This window comes from Vanessa tameamea, chromosome 4, assembly GCF_037043105.1.
Source record: "Vanessa tameamea isolate UH-Manoa-2023 chromosome 4, ilVanTame1 primary haplotype, whole genome shotgun sequence".
In the NCBI taxonomy this organism is placed as follows: Eukaryota; Metazoa; Arthropoda; class Insecta; order Lepidoptera; family Nymphalidae; genus Vanessa; species Vanessa tameamea.
The window spans coordinates 13051251-13076688 of NC_087312.1; the positions used below are offsets into that span (position 1 = coordinate 13051251).

A 25438-nucleotide genomic window follows, 5' to 3' on the forward strand; every position below is an offset into this window, starting at 1 on the left:
TCATTGAATTGTATTCCGTTTCCATACCGACAAAGCATAGTTAGTTTTCTTAGTAATGAAATATAAACAATGTTCCATTTTTAAAAATGAGCCGTCATTTAATCCGTATGCTACCTTCAACAAATTCAATGACAAAATTGGTATTATCAGCAGCGACATAAATATGTGTACCGTTCAATCACTGTTCGCGTCCTTTAACATACAAAAATAATATTATAATGTTTATAAGTGCTTGTTTACATTAACTTATGATATTGCTTAGACCCGGCCCGTCTTAATACAGATTAAAAAGAGATTACAAATAATAATGGTCAAGTCTTGAACAACAGGTGAGGCGCTCCAGGTTTCTTAAAAATCTTTTGTTTTATGCTAGAACATTGCTTGCACCCGAGCGCTTATTTTACTTAAGTCGGGGCTGACCTTGGTCATGCTTATATTTTTAGACAAAACAACACCTCGATAGATATTCTACCAAATAACAGTATTACTTTAGCTTCCGTATTAAAGTATGAAAGATTTAGAAATATCGATGATGAGAATCTTCAACCATTAATGAACTGATATAAGATTTTAGGTATAAATATATAAACCGCGATCTTGCTGTCTCCGGTGATATTCTCACGCATACATAAGCGGGACATCCCCCAACATAAATTTGAGTAACATGGTGTAATAATGTAATATATATTTAAACTTTTATTTCGAGACTAGTCCATATAGTGCTTGTAAAACATTTTTTTTCTTAAAAATCTAGTCTTACTACAATTACGAAATTTAACAACAAAACAATTACATCTTTACTTTACAATTTTTAAAATACATTACAATAATAAATAATTATAAATTTTAAAACAATAATATTGATCAATAATATATTTTAAAATAATTAAATTTGACATTTTTTTTTAACATTATATTAATTTGAATTAAGCAATTATTTAATTTAAAACACACCATCGTTAAAACAAAGCGATGAATTACAATAATTCTTAATTAGTTAAAATAAAGCCTGCGCTCTAAACGATCTCCATAAAAGGTGATGAATTGGACGAGCAATTTGGCATTCATAATCATAGCTGTTGCTGCTATTTTGCAAATCAAATCAAATCAAATGAAATCAAAATATGCGTTACTCTTTTGAATCTTGCCATTTAACATGATTAAAATTAAATTTAAAGCTATCGCTTGTGTGAATTAGAAATAGAGCCGAGATGGTCCAGTGGTTAGAACGCGTGCATCTTAATCGATGATATCGGGTTCAAACCCAGGCAAGCACCACTGAATTTTCATGTGCTTAATTTGTGTTTATAATTCATCTCGTGCTCGGCGGTGAAGGAAAACATCGTGAGGAAACCTGCATGTGTCTAATTTCAACGAAATTCTGCCACATGTGTATTCCACCAATCCGCAATCCACTTCTCCTCAAATGGAGAGGAGGCCTTAGCCCAGCAGTGGGAAATTTACAGGCTGCTAATGTCTATGTGTGAATTCTACCGAGAAGAACTGGCATGAAACTCAGTAGTTACTCTTCTCCGACAACTAATAACATCGATTACTAAATACAACAATTGATACTTTACTACTAAGAAACCGTATTAATGTAAATAAATTGAACATGCGCCGACATTTATACAAATAACTTGCAATTTCATGACTGTGGCTGCAAATGTCCCAAATCATATTTGCACCTCGGTCTCATACAAAAAATCGACGCTTAAAGACGATATCCAAGTGACGGATATTCATTTTCTCTAAAATAAACATTAAAATCAAAGATGCGACAGTACCGGAACCTCGTTAAAGGAAAGCCTTTATTCCCATCGCGTGATATGTTATAAACTGTTCAGACAATATAATTACCCAGCCAAAGCAGCAATTCTTACCAACTTCACTGGGATTTTTGTCCGAACTTTCTAATTAACCCGCGAGCAAAATGAGTGTGAGCCACACATAAACAACACCGAGGGTGACAAGAAATGTTACTAGTACTTCCTTTAATTATATAAAACTATTTCTTGTCGAGCTAAACTAACTCCTATTCCCATCGCATAGAAACCAAACAGTGTTTTCGAAAAATATTCCACGCAGAACTGACGAAACTCCACATATTTTCAAAATGAACTCTAGTTAATGTGTTTTAAGGTTGATATTTCAATATGATTAGTTTCAAAGTTGCATAGGGTTGTCACAAACAAGTTCATTATGCACTTAGACAATTAGTGTACGCCCGAGGCCGATTCGTCATTGTAGACCCTGGGCCCTTCCGTTGTACCTTCCTAGACCCTACCACCTATTTGATTATGCTCATTAGGGGATGAGAAGCCCTGGGTATGAAAGACGCGTCAGAAATAGGAAGTCTATAGATAGGGCGTGACGCGGCCTTTTTAATTTTAATGTAAGAAAAATAAAAACACAAGAGTTTATGGAATTTTTTATGTGAAGAAATAATGTAACTATTTAGTATTGAACGAAAGATCATACAAATATGTATATATTTTTTTAGTTACATATTATATAACACCGTTTTATATTATTTTATATTATTAACGTTTAAAATGCATTCAATGCAAACATTGCATGTTTTAGCTTAGTAAATGATTCAAAATTATCTAACTTTTGAAATTCAAAAAAGATTATGTAGATTTCTTAGAAAACATTTGACTAAGGTTATTACAAATGTACTAAATTTTCATTTTAAAGGCCGCTGTAACCAAAATATAGTTGCATAAATCTAGTGTCAACATTTCCAACAGCATATCACAAGTTCCAATTTTCTAACCCGTATTAAAATGCACGCTCGGTGCACATCCGTCCTCCGTCGTATCTATCCATGCAAAATCCGGATATAACCGGCCCCGGATCCACCCGAAACCGGTTATAACCGGACAAATCCGGTTAACGGATCAATGCAAATAGCTTCGGACAGGCTGATGTATGCGGTCGTGTCGCAACGTGGAGATGCTGATATTTGTAACTTAAACTGTTATATTTAACGATAAAACGTACGTGTCAAGATTTAGTTTTATTTTTTCTATATTTTCTCATACATATTTCTTTATAATGGTATTGTTATTTAAATACATCTAAGTTGTATGATTATTACAAATAATTTTACCTTTATTCGTACAATCGCCTTAGGAACTTAGTATCCTTCTTAAACTGAAATCAAACTTTCGAAAAGAAAAGACCTTTGATTTAAATGCAATCAAAGCACATTCAAACATAAATAAAATCATACATTACATAGTCTCAGTATATAAATTATATTCCAACATCAAAAAATAAGCAATGAAGCAACAGAACAATTCAAAGTTTTTCATTCAACGTCAAGCGGTCACAAACAAAAGGTTAATAACAGGGTTTAAACCTACAATCTCATCTGGCGTTTCCCACCACCCAAACCCGCCCCCGTGCTAATCACAGTGTAATATGTGACGTATTTATGGCAACAAATCGAACTGCTGTTGACACAATACAGCGTGTTCGCGACAAAATTGCCTGTTTTCACACGCGACACCTCGGATTATGAGGTGACGCGTTTACATTGTTATAAGATACGATAAAACTTGTAAACGACATTGAAAAGTAATGCTAGCGGTTGTATCGGGTCATTAGCCTAAATTTATTTGCAAAGACAATTAAAATTAAACTTGCGAACATAGCAAATAGTTAAATATTATATCATAGTTAAAACTATAGTCATTATTATTTTGACGAAGGCAAAAAAGTAACGGCCACAGAAACACTCATACTGAGTATACCTATTTATAAAATATATTTATTATATTCAATCATGTACAGTTTTATCAGCACTCTTAAATCAGCCGTTTACAAATGTTTATTGTTAATTAAACCACTGCTTATAATTTTCGGATTCACACAATGGACGCGTGCTTCACAAATCGCTATGAAACAAATTGGTGTACATGTGATCGCAGTATTACGAGTCACGATTAGCTAATTTATAATCAACTTCATATGCGTCAGTTGCTCTTGTACCTTATCTTTATGACATAACAGATCCTTATTCTAAACTGAAATGACAGATCATTACTTAAAATCCCCCAAAAAACCGATACATTTTATGAATTCGACAAACAAAGTGAATTTGAAATTAGAACATTCGAATGTATGACCAATATAATAAATTAATATTTATTGTCTTTAATATATTGTTGTGTTTTCGATAAATAACCTAGTATCCAAAGATATGTACGTGCAACATATCGGCCTGCGAAGGAACGGATTGGACCGGTTCGGAACAAAACAGTAGCGAAGTAATCCCTTATCAACGGCATCTCGGATTAAATACAAAGTTTACAAACAGAGCAGAACAAAAACGAGTCTGTTATCAGATCGCCTTGTTAATAGGAATTGTTAACAAAGGGTTTGAAAAACAATAGCCAAGTCGAGTACAGTTCTCATGCCGATGTTAGGGGAAGCCACTCGACTCGAGTGCTCATACTGCCTGTGTAATCGATATTTATTATAATCGATACCTCTAATGATATTAGCGTTAACGATACATTAACATTCCACGAGGGATAAATTGATTGGATTGCATTTTGTCTTAGAATATTGAAAAAAAAATATGGAAAACAAAATCAAGATTTTTGTAATAATGTATGTGGCGTAAAATATCTTCGATCTCATATTGTATTATTAAAAAAAAAAATCGATTTCAATTTACATTTTATTGGTGAAAATGTTAATAAAATTGTTCAATCAAAATATTGTGCTATTTATTATAAAATTAGAACAGAATGTATTTAAGTTAGTCGAGATTACTCAATCAGCAGAACACATCATTAACAGAAGGTAACAAGTAGGTACATACAGAAAAAATTTGAATGACCACGGCAGATACCAATTCATAATTTCAAATTGTTCGTTTAATAATTAATTATAAAATTTTCACAAGTTCAAAACAAGGTTATATAACGTCTAAACAAGACGTTAAATTAGCGTGACGCTAATACTTGTTGACTTTCAGACAGGAAGTAGGTATTATATTATTTAATTATATTTGATTGACAACTTTAGATTTCAAATGTTGGAAAAGAGTAACTACTGAGTTTCTTGCTGGTAGCGATGCATCTAATCCAATTCTATTAAATCAGAAAGCATTTTTAGATTTTAATTGATTTTATTTCACTATGCCTATGTTCATGACGTATCCAACTGTACGTAGTGAAGGAATGTTCCAGAATTAGCTTGAATTTCAAGTTGTAGACATTTTACAGACTGATTCGTTGTATAAAATTATATCAATAAGTTCAGCTTCAAGTTATGGCTGGTTTTAAAATTATTCATATTGAATGATCAAATCTTTAACGATTGTATGTGAGAGTCAAATGGCGAATTTTGAACCATAAAAAAATTGATTAAATAAATCAAATTTTTTAGCTCTCTCCAAAAAAAGTGCCATGTAATTTCAAAGGCCTAATATTGATGGCTGATGATTTTTATATTTAGGTATAGGTATATCAAACGATCTGCTAAAATTCAAAACTAAGAAATGACTTGGACATTGTAAATAAAATAATTTTAAACAAAATGAACGCATCGGAAGCGAAGTGACAGAGAAAATGAAACGTAGGTAATACGAAAACCGGACAGTTTGACATTACGTCCAGATAACAACTCGCCAATTGTATATCCAGTGGCTGAACTGTTGGATGAAAGTCCTTATCTACTCTTTTAATGAAATGTATACTTTTACATCTATAGTATTTTATTATTCTATAGTTTTATCATACATCGAGATGTCATACTGACAGTAGCCACGTCCTTTCGATACAGTCATTCTATGATACCTTTATGTTTCGTAATTTCTTATACCAATTTGTTTTAGTTATTATTATGTTAACACCAAAAGTTTCTAGCTACCTTCTAGCTTAACTTAATTCATACACTATTAATGAGCAATTATATAGATATTTTCAACCACGAAGTTGCGTTCCTTTTCCGTTAAATTATTTTATTGGCGTGCATTAATGTGCGTACAAGATGTCTCAGTGTGTGTTAGACAACTAAGAGTACAGACAGCAAAGAAATACAAATTAGAAATTTGTAGATATATATAAATTACTGATACCAGACCGAACCAATACCACCAAATAAAATGTAAGTCTTGTTTTAATCGATCTGATATTGAAGATGTTATTTTTATTTGTTTCTAGTATATTTTTTATTGATTTCACCGCTACAAGAATATGCAAGAAAAATCAGCTGCATACAACATTTTTTTGCCATTTTCTTTTTACCCATTGAACTATTTGACCGATAAATTACCGAGAAGACCAATTTTTATAAAGTTTAAGTTGTCGTGCATATATTAAAATTCTACTGGCAATAAAGTCCAGTGCAAGGCCTTCAGAGTAGATACTCTAAGGACGCAATGAGCCAGTGTAATAACAATCACAAGACGCGTAACTGTTTGCAAAATTTTAGCGCAAAGTGCACCTGACTCTAATAACCTTTATATTTGCCGACAATTTATTTACATATGTAATAATGTATATCTATCTCCCTCACATTGCAATTGGAAAATGATTGCACGTTACCTTCTTGAAAATAAAACAGCAATAAATACCAAAACTCATCACGGTCAACTGACTGAAGGATCGTCACACAGGGTGCAAATCGAATCATCTCGCTTAATTGAGCGCTAATTCGTACTCGGAAAGCCGTCGAAACCGTGGGAGCCAGAAATCGTGGGGGCCAAATTTTCTTTAGAACAAGGACAAATTATTCGACGTCTAAAGAAGTCGCTAATACACGTAGTATTTGATAGACATCTTACAGGTAAGAAAAAATGCATCGTATTTCTAAAATGAGACCGTTTTTGAATCATTTTTAATGATTAAATTAAACTTAAGTATCCACAGGTTCCGAATGCATATTATACCGAGAAGGACTGGCAAGAAACTCAGTAGTTACTCTTTTTTTTTTTTTTTAATACAGTGAGTGCATGATTACTTATCATCTATATAATCCTTTAGCGAGTAATATTTCTTAATCAAAGTTTTCTTAACATGTGATTGTTATTTATTAATTGGAAAATTTTAATAACAAATATAAAAGATAATTATTAATTAAATGTAAATTTATTATTATTTCCTTTTAGCAAGAATGTGAAATTGTCTTACCTTACCCAAATACATACACACCCCAGTCCAAACGGCTCCCTCTAGCGATTTTACCAAAACATCACCCCATGAGAAACCGCGGGCACTACTCGGTACTTGAAGATGTAATCGCGCCTTTTTTGTTTTCTCTTTTTGAATTTCGATTCCAATTGTTTTTCTATGCAATACCGGCCAGTATTTGTAAAGTTTTTTCTAAAAGGGTCCTCAAGTGATTTTCAAGTGTCGAGGATATTCAACCTCTTTGCTATTAATATTTTTACTTTTGCGGTACAAAACGTAATTACCGATTGTGTTAACGAAAGCGTTCTTTAATTTGAAATGTAATGGATTCCATTAACATTTTGAATGGCTTTCTTGAGAACCAAGAGAAAATGAAGTCAGAACTCGAATGTAAAATCATAAATGATTGTTAATAAAAATATAAGTATAACATTACATTTATTATTTATATTTATGTTCACTCATAGCAACGCTTGAATGTGAAAATTACAACATGACGTATTGTCGAGTAATTCTAAAGATTTATATTTATATATAAGTATGAGTTATTATACCTTAACTCTTTTTGGGTAGCGACAATTTACCATCAGATTTGATACCATCAGATAGCCAATTCGCTTATCTTCACATAAAAAAACAGCCAAATATGAGTAAATATCGAACAGATTTTTTATTCGCTTGGTGGTAGGGCTTTGTGCAAGCTCGTCAGGTACGTATCACCCACTCATCATATATATGTCTCAATGCCTATGGGCGATGGCGACCACTTACCATAAGGTGGCCGATTTATCCTTCCGCCTGCCTAATCCCTAAAAAAAATATCATGTTGGAGACAATTTTTTTCAAAACCATGTCCAAGGTTGATACCTTATCAGCTTAATTGTCTTGTTGCAAACAAAAAATAAATTTCTTCAATAATTTTCAAAAAACACAAGCTTATGTATCACATTTATTACTTTAAAAACTTTATCTTAATAATTTATAAAGTATCATAATTTAATGTTTGCTTAGTAATACGATGTTTAAAGGTTTTTATATTACATAAACTAACGCCTGCCAAAAGTTATAAAGCAATAAGTTGCACGAAATCGCTAAGCTATTATGAATCTTATACTATTATTTTCTACTCTGAGAATATTTATAACGAATATTTTAAGCTGATTTAATGTCACAGAAAACATATGTATTTTTTAAATAAAAAGATAATTAGATAGGAAATTGGGAGTTTAGTGAGAGTTATATATAAAGTTCATATATTTTTCTAATTACAAGTATTATTACAATTGTTTCTTTTCATTATTTAGATACTTAATGCTCGAATTTTTATGCCATCTGTAATAATTGTTATTTTTATTGGTACAGCAAGTAAATCCAGCCCGTTAATGTCTCACTTTTGAGGAAAAGGTTCGGAGGTTACTCAATCGAGCTGTTCTAAAGCGGGTTGGTAGTTGACACAGATGTTTTCCTTAAAATATTGTGGTTGAAGTGAATCCTTGCCCGGGTTTGAACTCAGAATCATTGGTTGAGATTCATCACGACTCTTTTTATATTAGTATCTTCTTAATTATAATTATGTAACACATAATAAAATTACTAGGCATCTATTAAAATGTATTATTATTGCAAATAAAAATCAAAAAATAAAACAATGAATATTATACTCTTATCCTTTGAACCTAAACAGACCTATTAGAATTAGAGTAACACTGATTCCGATTCTGATTCATATGATGTCCTCTCGATCGATTTCGGCCACGTCAACTCATGAGAGAACAGCCAACAAATCAGGACATTTTATAGTGCACAAGTGTGTGCACAAACCCAGTGTGAGGGAAATGAGAAAAATGCAATAACTTTTCATCGGGCCCACCTGGAGCTTAAGAGAAAATAAAAATAAGTTGAACAAATAAATATCCGACGTCCTATCAGAATTTAATAAGAAAAAAAAAGATTATTTTTACTCAATCTTCTGACATCTTTGATCTTTTAATATTTTTTTTTATTTATCAAATCTTAAGCAAGAATTTAAAGTTAACGTTGATTAGAATGTAGCAACTAATTCCGAAAATGTTTTTAAAGGGGTTTTAAAAAAATAAAAATAGGGATAAATATTGACAATGGCGAGGCGCACCCGGATTTATTTTTCAACAAAACTCGAAAAGACGCTTTATATTCATTCATCCATTATGACATACAAACGTATTAAAATGTTTGATGCGAAATTGAACTTTATAGCGTTTGTATTAAGGTGATGTTGTTTAGGAAACGCGGCAGTGTCAACAATGACCGCTTTCAGTGGGCGGATGCAGGTTTTTTGACAAATGACCAGCTACGATTTGTCTCGCGTAGGGCAGATTTGACAAAGATTATAAAACAGACAACCCTATAATAAATAATAATACCCAGTAATTAAAATAGTAATATCACCAAAAATATTTATTAACCATAAGATGCATTTGTAGAAGATATATATTTAAAAAAAATATATTCATACGTTTCAAATACATATTATATATCCTTGTTTTGCAGTCGGCTTAAAACCAGCTGTTCCCCACGTCTCCGTGAGATGTTAGCACAGGTGGATAAAAAATAATTATTTAAAGTAAAGAAAAGTGACCGCCAGTTATAGCAAGGCTGCTCAGAGGATTTTTTCACTTAAAGATTTTTATTATTGATCCCACCACATTTACTGTATGCATTTAGAATATGAATATATTCTAATATTATCTTGTACTAGCTTTTATCTTGCTTTTAAAAATCTCTGAACAATGTTTGCCCTTGCTAACTTGGTGTCACAGTAACACAAACAACAGAAGCATCACCTATTATCACATATTATATTTCATTTATGAAGAAATTTTTCCTTTTTTTTTAAGGTATATTAAAGTATTTTAAACCCTAATAACTAACTGTACATTAATGGAAAATTAACCCCTAAATACGCAATCATTCGTATTATATTTGGCCCTATTAATTTTTACTGACTGTACACATCTGAATCACCAATCTTTGCCAAGGGCGGGCCGGTCATAAAGTATGTTATGATATTATATCACTTTCCTGACAAAGCTACGTGTGCGCCACCATTTCCGCCGTCTAATGCTTCCCCAGCATTAATATAATACTTTGCGAGGATTATTTTCATTTCTGCCCTTTTCGTAGCCCTTTTATGCTTGTATTAAATGTTGAGAAGTTATTTCGGTTTTTTTTTCGGATATTGTTTTGGATATTAGTCAGTATTTTTAGAAAAAAAAAGGCTAAAACATAAATATAAATGAAATGTGCACGAACATTGGTACACTTTATTACTTCATTCTCGGATAGAACAACACAACAAGACAGAGATCAGGTCCAAGAACGTTTTAACGTACTCTTGGAAGCACATAAATGTGCACCAGTACTACTTTAACACTCTGGACTATATACATACATCATACCTTCTATTCTTAATAATGTACTTAAATTAACAATGTAATATAATTTACTATCTGAATAAATTACAATTAATTAAAAAGCGACAATATTACTCTTTCCTACAATAGAAGGCACTCAAGAAAAACGTAATAAATTTTCAATACACTAAGTAAAACTTTATAACCCGACAATGAGCCATTTAGCCGCTAACTATGGAATAAAACCTTCATTAATGTGAAACGCTTTAGAGCCAATCCCATTCATTCGGTCTCGATCACTTAGCGTTGGTGCGAGTGAATGGAACGAGACAAAGTCGCTAACTCAATCGCGGTAACTCTCCTAAGGACATTGCTGCATTTACTTGATAATAATTTTATTGATGCTTAAAAATATGATTTAATAAGCGAATATTTTCAAATAATAGTTTATTATAAGCTCCAATTTATTAGTTACAAATGAAAATAATTGCAAATAGAGTAACGACTGAGCCTTTTGCTGGTTCTTCTCAGTAAACTCTACATTTTGAACCGGTAATATTTCAAAATGAATTAATCTTCTAAAATGAAGACCAAAAGTAAGCTAGTGAGAGTATATTTTTGATTTTGATTAAGAAAAAAAGGAAGAATAATCTTGTCAAGTACCAAAGACTTGAGAAGTACAAATTAGTTAGTTATACTTTGATTTACAGTATATTTATTTATCCGTATTAGGTGCGGGGTGGATTCATTTATCAATTATTTTACCGACATTCTGTTATACTGTGATATGAAGTAATTTCCTACAAACTTACTTAAGGTAAGTAGATTTATAGATGCAAGTGGTCAACATCTTGGACCCCGTAGTTATAGTTATTCTGAATATTTGATCTATAGGCAAAATATAGGACACATACCATGCAATGGGCTAGTTATTTATAAATCTTAAATGGAAAACCATTCTCAAGTAATAAACATACACGACGTACGGTTTCGTATAAATTAAATGTCAAAATGATTATTACCAATGTTCAAGACTATTCGATCTCGCTACAGTTCTTACTAGCAGCTTAAATCTTCGTTTAACGTCTCTATAAATTGACCAAGGAAGGAGCCGGGGAGGATTTGCATTTTCACAAGCGATCTAGTGTTATTTAATACCCTTTGTGCGGACGTTGTTAACTTGCAAAGTATGTATATTCTTTTGTAAGATATTATAAGAGTCCGTCAAGTTTTTCGAATAAGGTTCAATGCAAATGGGACGGCTAGAGACCTCATAGCTGACCTTTGCTGTTCATTAAAGTCCGGTTAATATATTGAAAATTAGATCTACGAATAGCAGAAGTGTCCAATTGACGTTTACATCTTTATATTATAATAATAATAAAGCTTTATTTAATTCCACATTCCAGATTCTGATTAATAAACGAGTATAAGTAAAATTCTTTTTAACTAATTTCAATATGCATTTTGTTCAGATTAAATTAATTCATTTTGGTAATTATTTTGTCGTGGCTTATATGGAAACCCTCACGTAAAATCCTCCTCCAAGAACTTCCTTTATATTACAAAAAAAAACGTGATTCATAGCTTTTCATTGTGTATTAATTAAAGCTTGTAAAAACACCTCGTAGACAATTTTACCAGCCGATACAAAACCAATCGTTTCTTGAATTTAGAAGCATAAGTTAGACCCAGTTAACCTATACGTAATTTCGATAAAAGTAAAGTTTATCTGTTATCGAAATTAGTAAACAAAACATATTAGAAATTCGGTTTGAATATGAGCAATAAAATCCAACTGAAATGAATATTTTATAATGAATCGCTTATTTAGTAATTGTAACCAGATTGCGTATTGGACATAGCTATTTAAAAGGAAGACTTACAACAATATATCAAAATGTGGACTGCAGTGCAACATACAGAATAGTAAGAACTCATTTCATAAAATTTGATACGATATTATGATCTGTGTATTGATTAAATATTATATTACCTTCGGACATTTCATATCTATTACTCTAAAAAGGTATAAATCTTTGCCACTTCAAAGTTACATTTTCTATTCGATCACAGATATATCAGCGATTCATTCGCATAGCGGTCGAATAAAATTACAAAACTGCTACGAATCAATGGTATAAACAATGAAGTTTCAAATAGATCATCACTATAACGAAACTGCCTAAGTCATCATCCTCCTGCCTTTACCCCAATTTTACTTGGGGTCGGCGCAGCATGTCTTCTTCTTCCATACGTCTCTGTCGGACGTCATCTCACTAGTAACATTCTTTCTAACCATATCGTCTTTCACACAATCCATCCATCGTTTCTTGGGTCGTCCCCTACCTCTATATCCATCCACATCCATTCTCAAAACCTTTCTCACAACATGGTCCTCATTCCTCCGCATAACATGCCCATACCAAGACAGCCGGTTTCCAGACAGCTTCTCTGTTACCGGTGCCACTTTCAAACTTCCTCTTATGTACTCATTCCTTACTCTATCCATTCGCGTAACACCACACATTCCTCTTAGCATTCTCATCTCCGCCACATGTAATTGTCTTTCAGTCATCCCTTTTATAGCCCAACACTCTGATTCATATAGAACAGCAGGTCTGACCATGGTCTTATAGATCTTCCCCTTAAGTTTAAGGGGAATACGGGGGTCACAAATTGTTACCGTAACCTGCCGCCATTTCATCCACCCTGTCTTAATCCTGTGCTTCACCGTTTGATCTATTTCGCCATCGCCTTGAATGAGTGAACCGAGACATATGACAATAAAATATATTTTAGCAAATAACATTTAAGAAGTACCATTACCGACAAACATATAAAAGCACTCAGCGTTTTAGCAAACATAATAAGATCACTCGCATTTACATAAAACAACCATCAAAGACAATTTGTCACTAATATACGAAATAAAGTTAACATAAATGCGTAAAGAATATTTCCCCTACACAAAAGACACAAAAGGATAAATATCCCACACAAGAAACATACGATAGAGATGAACGAAATTAATTGTGTACGGAAATATATTACCGGCGTGAAATGATTCGGAACTTATGTTCGAGGCGAGTGTCCATATTTGCCTTTGTTTATATTAGTGGAACCAACGATCTCGCATTCCTAGGACATGTACTATGTTCATTTTACATTTTCTATATCAAAGTGAAAGTCAAAAATCTTTCTTCGATATAGAACTGTTACACTTGCTTATTGGTAGTCAAAAATCTACCACAGATTCGGAAATTAACACTTTGGATCTGAGAAGAACTGGCGAAAGAAACTCAGCGGGATTTATTTTTTAAATATCATTTTTACAATTATTGTTTTCATACAATAACTATAAATATATTTTCGTTATTTGAAACAGCCTGGAAGCAATCATCTCATTCTCAAGATGTGCAATCAACTAACGAAGTCATTAGTGTTGTAATATCCTTTGGCAAACAAACCCTCTTTAACGATTCTTTATATCTTGGAAGTCCCGGTTTAATTAAGTAAAGAAAAGTGAAACCTATTTACATCCTTATTATCTATAAAAAGTTAATTTTTTAACGTCACATAAGACGTTTTATTCGAATTCGATTTAATAATTTACATCAAAAAGTATTCTTTTGTATAAATAACATTCTAGCTTAGATAATTAGGTAATAGAAATTAAATTGTGTGAGCCATACAATTGTTTATAATTTAAAATCATGGACGTGCAAATAGGCCACCTTATGGTAAATAATAATCATTCCTTACATTACACTGGGTCACCCATCCTTTAAACCGGAACACAGCAATTATTACGTTAATATATTACACAAAGCCACATCAAAAAAAGTTATATATATAAATATACATAAATACCATCTAAAAACATATTACTAAGTATAACATGAATTAGTATTTATTATCCAAAATTAATAAATATTTGCGTATTTCCTCTTAATTTTTATAAAAAATTCTAATATATCGTTTTCAATCCCCCCCGGTCTTGATTTTCAACACCAGTTCATGGCAACCCCGATTGAAATGAAGTGCGTGTAACAGAAGTTATGTTTATTATAACTCAGAGGGTCTTGATCACTTAAGGCCACTTTGTTGACCAGATTTATGCGTGTTTATCCTCTAAATGTACTAGATTGACTTTAATTTGATAAGCTGGTTTATATAGAAAAAAACATGTGTTTGTTTGTCCCACATTTGTTCCTATACCATTCATCCGATTTAGTTTAAAATTTTTAAGGTTGTTGTTAACGCTAGTGTAATGATTATACTTACCTATTTTTTAAATACCTACCCTATATTTTATTTAAAATAAAATTTTACTCAATTTTGTTCAATTACGCGATGTAATATAAATACTGTCCCACTGCTCCTAAAGACATTTTCATCCGACAAATTTCCTCACAATGTTTATACTACATCCGAATAAGAACTAAACACCTACATTCATATATCTTTAAAAATATATATATTCTTAAATATGTCTTTACTTTTCTTTAAATAAATATATCTTTATATAAGGAACTTCGACTCAGCGGTATTTACGAACTTTATGATCCGCATTCTAATCAATAGACCATTTTATTTCACGTTATTTTTTATATTAAATAGGTAGGCCCACGAGCAAATAGTCGACCTGATGTAAAGTTGTCATGACCGCTAATAGACACTTTCGCTATAAGAAATATTAACTGTTCCTTACATCGCCAATGCGCTACCATCCTTCGGTACTATGATGTTATGTCTCTTGTAGCTAAACTGACTCAATCAACCTTCACTCACATGACAATATAAAGTATAGATGTTTGCACATATCTGATGAGTGGGTTGTACCTACCCAATTGGGCTTACGCAAAGCTGACATCAAGTAGTTGATACCAGTTAATATAAATAATATATATAATCTTTTATATATGTATATCTATCAATAAATCATAAAATCAAAACAATTCACTTAGTGAAAAAAATAAAGAATTGATTTTTAACACCCCAAATCTTTATCGCGCCTACAAACAAACAATTAAATTAAACCGGCCTAGTGGCAGATGTTCAAATATTACGAACTAAGTCAATACTTGAATCGATCAGAGCTCCATTAACAAATGTATTCAATTAGCCCTGTGTTATTCAACGCCGTTTTATTCATAACTCCATGGGAAACACCATAAATTAATGCATTTCATTTCATTAGTATTGTATAAAACTTTTCGTTATAGTTAATAGTAAGATGAGCAAATGATATCCAGATGGGAACTTATTTATGAAGATCATCCAACAATCATAGTTTTAGTGTGTAAACAAACAAACGAAAAAATTAAAAAAAAAATTAATTTCGCGTCTATTAATAGGACATTACGACATGATAAAATATTTTTTTAAGGCTTTAGCTCTAAGAATTTAAGCTACTGAGATACAAAAAAAAAAAAAAAATAAATTTCAGAAGACAAATAATGCCTAAATTAAAAAGAAAAAGCTACATATGTTTTATTCAATTTGGTTTAGAATAGATAGCAAGTTTATTTGGATAATTAGTATTTAATTCAAATCTCAGTTTAATATATTTTATTCTATGAAGGCACAGATTATTTCGCCAACGTCACGAAGGATGGAGAAGACACGAAGGAGAATAATTAATAATATTAATCGTGAACCGAGAAAATGTGACGTCTCAAAGATATTTTAATACGATTATGAGCGATATATAATTCCTGGTTAAATTGATATTCTTTACACGAGTTAGCAGCAATACTTAGTATTATCGTGTTCCGGTTTATAAGTTGAGTGAGCCAGTGTAACTACAGGTACAAGGGACATAACATCTTAGTTCCTAAAGTTGTTGACTCATTAGCGATGTAAGGAATAGTTAATATTTAACATCAGGTGGCGCATTTGCTCGTCCGCCTACCTTACGTCTTTGACGATTTCGGTCGATTTCCCACAAAAAGTTCTTTTTTTTCTTCAGTTTGATGTAACATACTATATAACGCTACAGCACAACCACTTAAATACCGGTCAACAAATATAATCATTTGTATTAATACAGTAAACACGAACAGAAAAATGTCTGCTGGGTTTAAGTAGATGAAGTCATTATTAACAAGTTCAACGACCCCTTGTTTAGAAGTTACTTTCGATCTAAAAGTTTCTAATTATAACACTACACAAAAATGCTTTTTGTAATCCTACTGAAGTCTTTATCTGTTACTTTTTATATACCTAGTTCACAAATGAGTTTTATTTCAAGCCCGACGCCACGGTCTTAAATAGAACTAAAAAAAATACAAACGTTCTTTACTTAAACAATAAAAAAAAAACATTTTATAATCGAATCGCGTTAAATCGAAAGAAAGACGTCTGTTTTAGTACTTTAAATAAACTGAAGAAAATGGATAATAATTTCTGATTTCCATCTAAACATAGTACTATATTATATATATGTACCGCCTTTAAAATGTATATGACAAATATTATAATAATATAGACACACATTAAATTAAATAATGATGTGTTGCGTCAAGTTGATATTTACGTCATTCATATAGTTCATACTTTTAATGAATTTCATGAACAAGTCGAGTTACCGAGTATATCATTAAGAAAAGAAAACAAACTCATTCAAAAACAAACTCTCACCATATACTATTTAGCTGTTTGGTTTCATCCGCATGGATTATATAATTATGTCTGTTTCATTAAGTTTGCCATATTAGATTATGTTTATGGTAAGAAACACTTACTCAATTTAATTCAACTTAAAATGATCTTCATTTTTATAACTTAAATACATCTTCAACTATTGGGTTTTTATAGAAATGGTAGGTCACTACCCGTAGACGTCTACGATGCATGACCAATGCACCACGAACCTTGGGATCCCTTATGCCTACACTGGCATACTCACCCTTCACTAGGGAACGCGATAATACTTAGTATTATAAGTATTGCTGTTTGGCGGTGGAATATCTCATAAGTGGATGGTACCTACTAAGACAGGCTTGCACAAAGCCCTAATGATTGATGATTGATGATTCGTTTCATTTTATTAATATTTCATTGAGAAATGTGCCCTTCTTTTCTTACTATAAAGTTCTAATATAAGTGCGTATTTATATTGAGATTTAGGTACTTCCGTATTAAGTGTTTGATAACAATATGATAGTTAAACTATTGGCAATGATTTGAACAGAAATTGTTGTCACGGCAACATCCCAACAGTCTTTGCTAAAATACTTAAATTATAAGTGTACATATAATTTATTAATCAAACTTGTTCTAAATTGAATTTTTATTTAGAACATTCTATGTACAAAGAGGTCACTACGGTTTTACTATTTCTCATGACAACCATAAAACACAAATACTACGTCTTTATCTATTGTATATTTACATCTTCTCTATTTCATTTTTATTTTACGGTTATGAAAAATACACGCGTGATTTAAAATTTCAAAGTATTTCCACTTGAATTAAACGTACTATCCTAGGGAATATTTTCATTCTAGACCATTAAAAGTGTTTTTTTTATCCACGAAATATTTATAAAAGTGTCAACAAAGGCCTGCTCGAATGGAACCGTATACGTTTTTCAACCTTTAAAACGATACGGAGGTAAGTCGTTAAGTCGACAAATGCACAAGTATGGCGTGTAACAGGCAAAGTTAGATCTACTCGTGTCCAAATGCCGTGACGTGACGCTTAGGTTTTAACCTAGGTTTTACGCAACTAGATAAGCGATAAAAAATATAAATAATCCAAATAATACAAAAACATCTATCCAAAGTCTTTTAAATGAAGAACTAGACCAGATTGGCGTATCGGTCAATAGTCGTTTTGGCTTTAAAGAAAGTGTTTACGAGACTATAAGTATTACAAAAGTTTTAGTGTTTCTTTACTGATTTTTACAAACTTTAAAACAAAGTATTGTTACTTATCTGTATGTTACTGGGCATCTGGTTTTAATTATCAAGTAATTATCTAGACATTATTCAAACATATTTTTTTGTAATATCTAGATTGAGTTTTATACTGTATCAACTAGTATAAGCCAGAAAATTGTCCTAGAAACCAGAAGAACGGGGTAAAATATTTTGCCAGGTATTCGTACGTTTACATTAAGACGCATATTAGTTTTTACGTCAGGCGTACGAGAGAAATTTCGTGCCCAAGATCTTTGAAATCAAATCTCTTGAAGTGTTTGGTGAATATACCTGAGTGAGATCATAGAGCTTCAGATCGAGGTCAATCTTCGTCAAGCCCGTTCATCGCCGTGATGTTATAAATGCAAAATATAGTATCGAGACAACAAATTATGCTTCATCTACTGATGAAAACACGTGAATTATTTTAAACAATATTAAAGTAATTTTAATACATGAGTTAGTTGAAAACCGTTTTTGCTTAAGTCTTGTTACATTATAAAAAAACAGAATAAATCTTTGAAATGTTCTGGTCTTACTTCTTCATTGGACATTTATATTTCAGAATCTTTCGACGGTAAAAATAAAAAACTCAAAAGCACTAAACTAAGCACTACAATACTTCCAGTTTATCTTCTATACATCTTCGCACGTCCCATTTTCCGCATACAACTTTCGGCCCATTTGCAACTTGCTTGAACGTACATAGATATCAGGAAGACAACTTTAACATTTACACCGAGAACCCGAAAATCATCGTATCCCTTTGCGATAAGGCTTAAAATCGTCTGAATTAAATATCACGAGTGAAATCATCATTTGGTTCCACCATACGCAGGAAAAAGCTGGATTCTCTATGCGATTCATCCATCATTCATTCTTCGTGTTCGGTGTGAAAGACGCCGTGACGATTATGACGTTCGCTTAGGTGTGACAACTATTGCTTGCCAACGAGGTCGCTCTTATGCGATTGTGATAAACACTATTTTAGTATGCTCAACGGAGTCACTTGATTTGTAGTACTTTAGACACTTTTGTGTGTACACGGAACTGGAAACATAACTTCTAGGGTGCTGTTTTTGTAGAATCGTCTTTTGTTGTTTGTTTTAAGGGTCAAAATCGGATGCATTTTAGTGCAGTAAAGCTATTTTGTAATTCGAAATAAGACGTAACTAAGCTTTGATAATACTCCAGTTATTCGACGGAATTGTATTTGGATGTTCACGCGTCCGCGATATGGCTTAGGTGACTGTTAATACGGTTGATTATCGCTGAGCAGCGCTTTTCAAGGGATGTAGGGTAAATGTAGACAGTTGTGTAGTCTTTGTTCCCCTCGGTGATGATTCAGTACCAGCAATACGTGATAGAGACGCGCTAGAGAACCTGGGATGTGTTTTGACAGCTTTATCTTATAAATCAAAATGAGCAAACCATAATTATAAATCACAATTATATTTGTATCACTTATGATCAATATTTAGGGCACTACGATTTGTTACGATATAATTTGTTTGATTCCTGTTTAAGACAATTTCTGTACAATTTTGTACGTTTATTAATATCTTGATATTGCTTTAATTCTCAAAGTATTCACTGAAAATGTTTTAAAATATTTTTTTTCTTAGCAATTAAAATTGTATTATAAATACATAATATAATTTTATATAGGTATGTATAAATAGGCTAAGGTAGCTAGAATAGTTCATTTTCTCCAGTTTGTCAACCAATTTTCTTTATTTTTGTGTTGCTTTTATATCGATTTAAAAAAGAGTAAAACTTGAGTTCGGTACATACAAATTCATATAATATGGTTTTCTCAAACTTCCAATAATAGTTATGATCGAATTTCTACTACTGAGTTAACACTGTAATTATGCGAAAGATATATCTATGTTATTGTTATGTTTAAGTGTAAAAGGTATTTGTATGCGCAAACACATGAATCAAAACTATTAAATTCATTTCAATTATTGCTGTATTATTAACATACAATACAATATTCTAAAAGCACAGGTGACCATTTTACGAGGACGTTAAAATACTTCTCTCATCCTCCTGCCCTTATCCCAATTTTACTTGGGGTCGGCGCGGCATGTCTTCTTCTTCCATACTTCTCTGTCGGACGTCATCTCTCAAGTAACATTCTTTCTAACCATATCGTCTTTCACACAATCCATCCATCGTTTCTTTGGTCGTCCCCTACCTCTATATCCATCCACATCCATTCTCAAAACCTTTCTCTCAACATGGTCCTCATTCCTCAAAATGCTTCTCTATTATTATTATAGTATTAATAACTCCCAGAAGTTTTTACTTCATATATTATACATTATTGAATAAATATTTGTCCACTTTTCACTTTGAAATAAACTTTAAATTAACAAAGCAAAGAAAACAAATATTATAGACGGGTTAACTGTTGCTCTAAGTGTTTTAATTATTTCTACTGGAGTATGGTTTCATTCATTTATTTAAGGTCTCAATACAGTACTGGTGGCGAATATAGTGCTGTTATTACCACCTTCAAGCATTAAATAAACGGATGATATATTTTGACGTGCAGCAATAAGGTTTTATAATGAGTTCTTATTTGATATTGTATTATTTAAATATCTACTTAATACAAGGCTTTAATACAGGCTTAGTTCAATGCTGAGGAATTCCTTATGAAACATAGGCTAGCACTACGATATATATATAATAAATGTATATAATATTTATTTAATAATAAAATATTAAAATTAAAATAATAAAATATAATAAATATATATAATAAATGGAAAATATAAGTTTGTATGGATATTCGTTATTTTTGATATTTGAAATATAATTCGAAACAAATCGGTATTAAGGCTTCCGTTAATGAGATAAGGTAGATCTTACAGCGCTTTAGAAAATTCTTCCCTTACGAGTGTAAAATTAGTATGGACGTGTATTACCAATAAACTCTAATACTTAAGTAAATTCGTTCGGTTTCCAAAAAAATATTTCCGACGGGATGTCGGATCATATTATACCATTAATAAGATTATGTTTCATGTTGCGCTATTCAAAAATTAGCTTTAGTAACATAGCATGAAGGTAACGTAATTTTAGTATAAACCAAACAAATCAGTAGGTATTTCTTTTTCTTACTTACGTAACATTAATTATCATACAATTTTATGACGTAAGATGTAAGAGAGCTTAGTGAATAGAACACGAATTATAAGCGACGACGTCAAATTTAAATCCTTGATAATTCATACGGTGCTCTGAGAACATTGACAAATTTATATCCGCAGTTTGTTGTAATGTTATAATGTTGTAATATGCTCCATGACCGAGCAGCAGTAGGCCAGTATGGACTGTTATCATATGCTATATTAAATAATATTGTAATGCCAATTATATAACTAAGTATATAATGATTTAAAAAGAAAACTTCATAACAATTTATCAATCGAAATGATATCGAACTTATCTCAAAAAACTTATCCTTTGTATATAAATGTTTTGCTATAAGTGTAAAAGGTCGTATGTGAATATGAAGTCCTAATTACTAACTGAAAAGAAAAAAACAATCTCATTTTTCCTTTAAAGTACTCAATTAATACATACGACCTTTTACGACAGAAGGGATGTAGCGTCGGCTTCAATGTAGACATACATTTAACTGGCTTCATTTAATCCATGTTAAATGTGCTTGTTTTGCCTATAAATTATAGGCCAAAGCATGCATTTATAGCATAAGGCTATTGAATACAAAAGCAATTTTTCAAATTTGTCAGGTAGATTCAAAAAACCAAACGTAATAGAACGTAGAATCGTAGTAACAACTCTATGTATGATATCCAAAGACTTAACGATAAGACGGTCTATTAGAAAAACAATTTCGGTTTTCATAAAGAGCTGTAGGTCGAAGGGAAGCGTGACAATTTAATTAAACCCCATTTCTCGCTCACGAATTCGCAAACACGTTTGTGTGAAATCCAATCTTGGTAATTAAAGATTTTCATTCACGTGTCGATTCGCTTGTCGCCTATCGTTATTTATTAACTAGGCAATTAATTATTATTTAATAACAATAATATACGAACTGATTTATTATTCGATATATTAAATTTTATATTATATATTTAATAATGTTATGCGGAGGAATGAGGACCATGTTGTGAGAAAGGTTTTGAGAATGGATGTGGATGGATATAGAGGTAGGGGACGACCCAAGAAACGATGGATGGATTGTGTGAAAGACGATATGGTTAGAAAGAATGTTACTTGTGAGATGACGTCCGACAGAGAAGTATGGAAGAAGAAGACATGCCGCGCCGACCCCAAGTAAAATTGGGATAAGGGCAGGAGGATGATGAGGATGATGATTATATATTTAATGATCACCTATAAATTTAATATATATTATAATATGAATAAATAATTGACATATATAATAACCACATCATTATTTTACCAAAATTGGGTCCGATATCGGTTATTTTAAAAGTAACAGTTAAATGGGCTTAGAATACAAATAGTTTATTAGTAATTTGCATCAAGTGATATAATGCCGATAGGACTTACAATAAAATCTCGAAATATTTTTAGCATTAGAATTAGCAGCCTGTAAATTTCCCACTGCTGGATTAAAGGCCTCCTCTCCCTTTGAGGAGAAGATTTGGAGCATATTCCACCACGCTGCTCCAATGCGGGTTGGTGGAAAACACATGTGGCAGAATTTCGTTGAAATTAGACACATGCAGGTTTCCTCACGATGTTTTCCTTCACCGCCGAGTACAAGATGAATTATAAACACAAATTAAGCACATGAAAATTCAGTGGTGCCTGCCTGGGTTTGAACCCGAAATCATCGGTTAAGATGCACGGGTTCTAACCACTGGGCCATCTCGACTCTCTACGTAAATGTAGGTAAGTATAATTGCGTTATATAACATTTTAAAATCAAAATTTAAGCAATCCGCTCCACCGGATCGTAAACGTCATATCGTTGTAGGACATAATTTATTTTGCAATGCTTTTTGATGATTTCAATTATAATAATAGCGTTGTTCATGACAAATAATTAACCATAGAAATGCTGGTTACGAAACAGATAAACGTTACTTAAAACAAACAAAACATTAATTATCGCACAAAATACGAAATCGCATTCTAAAACGATGATCCGATCACAATAACCTTTGAAATCTAAATCCCTAACAGACACCCTTTCTGTAAACATTCAATCAATTACAGTTCTCCATCAATCCCTGTGAAAACGTCCCGTCATCTCGCGTACATTATTCCTACAGCTTCCGACGTGACGTTCTGCCAAATCATTGGTGAGCGATCTTTCTCTGATCTATTGAGGAAGTGACGGAATCCGAGTGGAAAATATTTTGGTCCCCCGAGATTGTTATGCAGCTTGATATATGTATAAGTAGATAATTACTGTAACTATATGTGCACAGTTTTATGAACCAGTGATATGACAGCATTCTCCTTCCTCAAATTAAAAGATATATAGGTATGTACTTAAACGATCTGTGACAGTTAAAATCGCATATCTTTCAGATCGAGATTAAAACAAAGGCCTCTATGGATATATATTTGAAGTTAAAAAAAAGATTTAAGTTATATAATAATAATAAAACGAATAATATTGATTACTTTAATTCATTTATATGTATATTTAGTTTAATTATGGTATCTACAATAGTTTAGTTAAATAATGCTAAGTTTTAATATAGTCTAAACCGTTATGAGCGGTTGATACATTAAAAGAAATACCATTCAATAATTTTTACAACGTATTTTCATTCGCAATTTAAAATTACATTAAAGTTTTTTATCAATATATACTTAAGAATGGTTAAATTATTTTAATTGATTAAAGAGCTTCTAAAAAGGTTTTACGGTAACCGAAAAAATATCTAATCTATTGAACACTAAAAGGGTAATGATATGATAATCTTGCAACATCTTCGGGTACGTAGTGTAAATTCGGGTATGCCTTCACCATCATCTGCTGATTGACAACCGCAAAGGGCCTGGGTGAAATACTCTCAATTGACGGCAATGGCCTCAAATCTAGACTCGGCAAATTCTCCTCTTTAGGCCTCATTGGTGACATGAAGGAGCCTTGAGATATCGGCACTGTGTAACTAATGACATTGTTATACATGTACTGAGGATCTGAGTAGTTTACTGGCAACTGGTAATTACTATCAACTCGAGGCTCGATCTCAACGAAGGTCTCTCGAGTGGAATATAAAGCTGGATTCCCATACGCGGAAGTATCGAGTCGGTTCTTTCGACGTGGTCTGTATTTGTAATCCGGATAATCATTCATGTGTTTCAACCTTAATCTCTTCGCCTCGTCTATGAAAGGCCTCTTCTCGGTTTCATCCAAGCTTTTCCATTCTAAGCCAAGTCGCTTGGATATCTCCGAGTTATGCAGCTTCGGATTCATCATGGATATCTTCTTTCTTTGCAATCTCGACCAGACCATGAATGCGTTCATTGGACGTTTAATGTGATAAGGATTCGAATTTCTCGACAATTTAGGCAGTGATTTTGCTGGCGAAGTTTCTATCGGATACGCCATTAGTTTAACGTTACGTGTTGTCTATCTAGTTAACATTATTCATTATCATAGTGAAAAGTTTAAGATTATTCACGCCACCAGTGACCGAGGGCCTATGTTAGCACAACTTTTGTTACAAGCTCACGATAAATGGTTTGATTTCTCCAACAATGGGGATCGCGTAAAGGCTATCAAGTCCGCGACCGGGCCCGCACTGATGACCGGTTCCGAAGCCGACTAAATCTGAACGCTGTCATTAGACCAACAATGGTCACCGCACAATAGGAATGACAATTTTCCATGTATTATTTGCCGTTGAATAAAGAGCGGCGACAATGCATTGATTGCTCACAAATTGTCAAATGATACTGGTGTATGTTTTGTGCGAGGCGCGCCTGCGAGTGA

At 32.3% G+C, this 25438-nt stretch overlaps 1 protein-coding gene across 1 annotated transcript; it reads right to left on the reverse strand.

Annotated features, from left to right (window-relative positions):
- Positions 1-24277: 24277 nt before the first annotated feature.
- On the reverse strand, positions 24278-25272 carry LOC113395811 (transcription factor sox-2-like). Its single transcript, XM_026633503.2, has one exon. It carries the CDS (start codon positions 25052-25054, stop codon positions 24386-24388), a length of 669 nt encoding a protein of 222 aa, XP_026489288.1. The 5' UTR covers positions 25055-25272; the 3' UTR covers positions 24278-24385.
- Between the last annotated feature and the right edge of the window lie 166 nt (positions 25273-25438).

Excerpts from the sequence above, each read along its gene's own strand:
- LOC113395811 (XM_026633503.2), bottom strand. The coding sequence starts at position 25,054 with ATGGCGTATCCGATAGAAACTTCGCCAGCAAAATCACTGCCTAAATTG.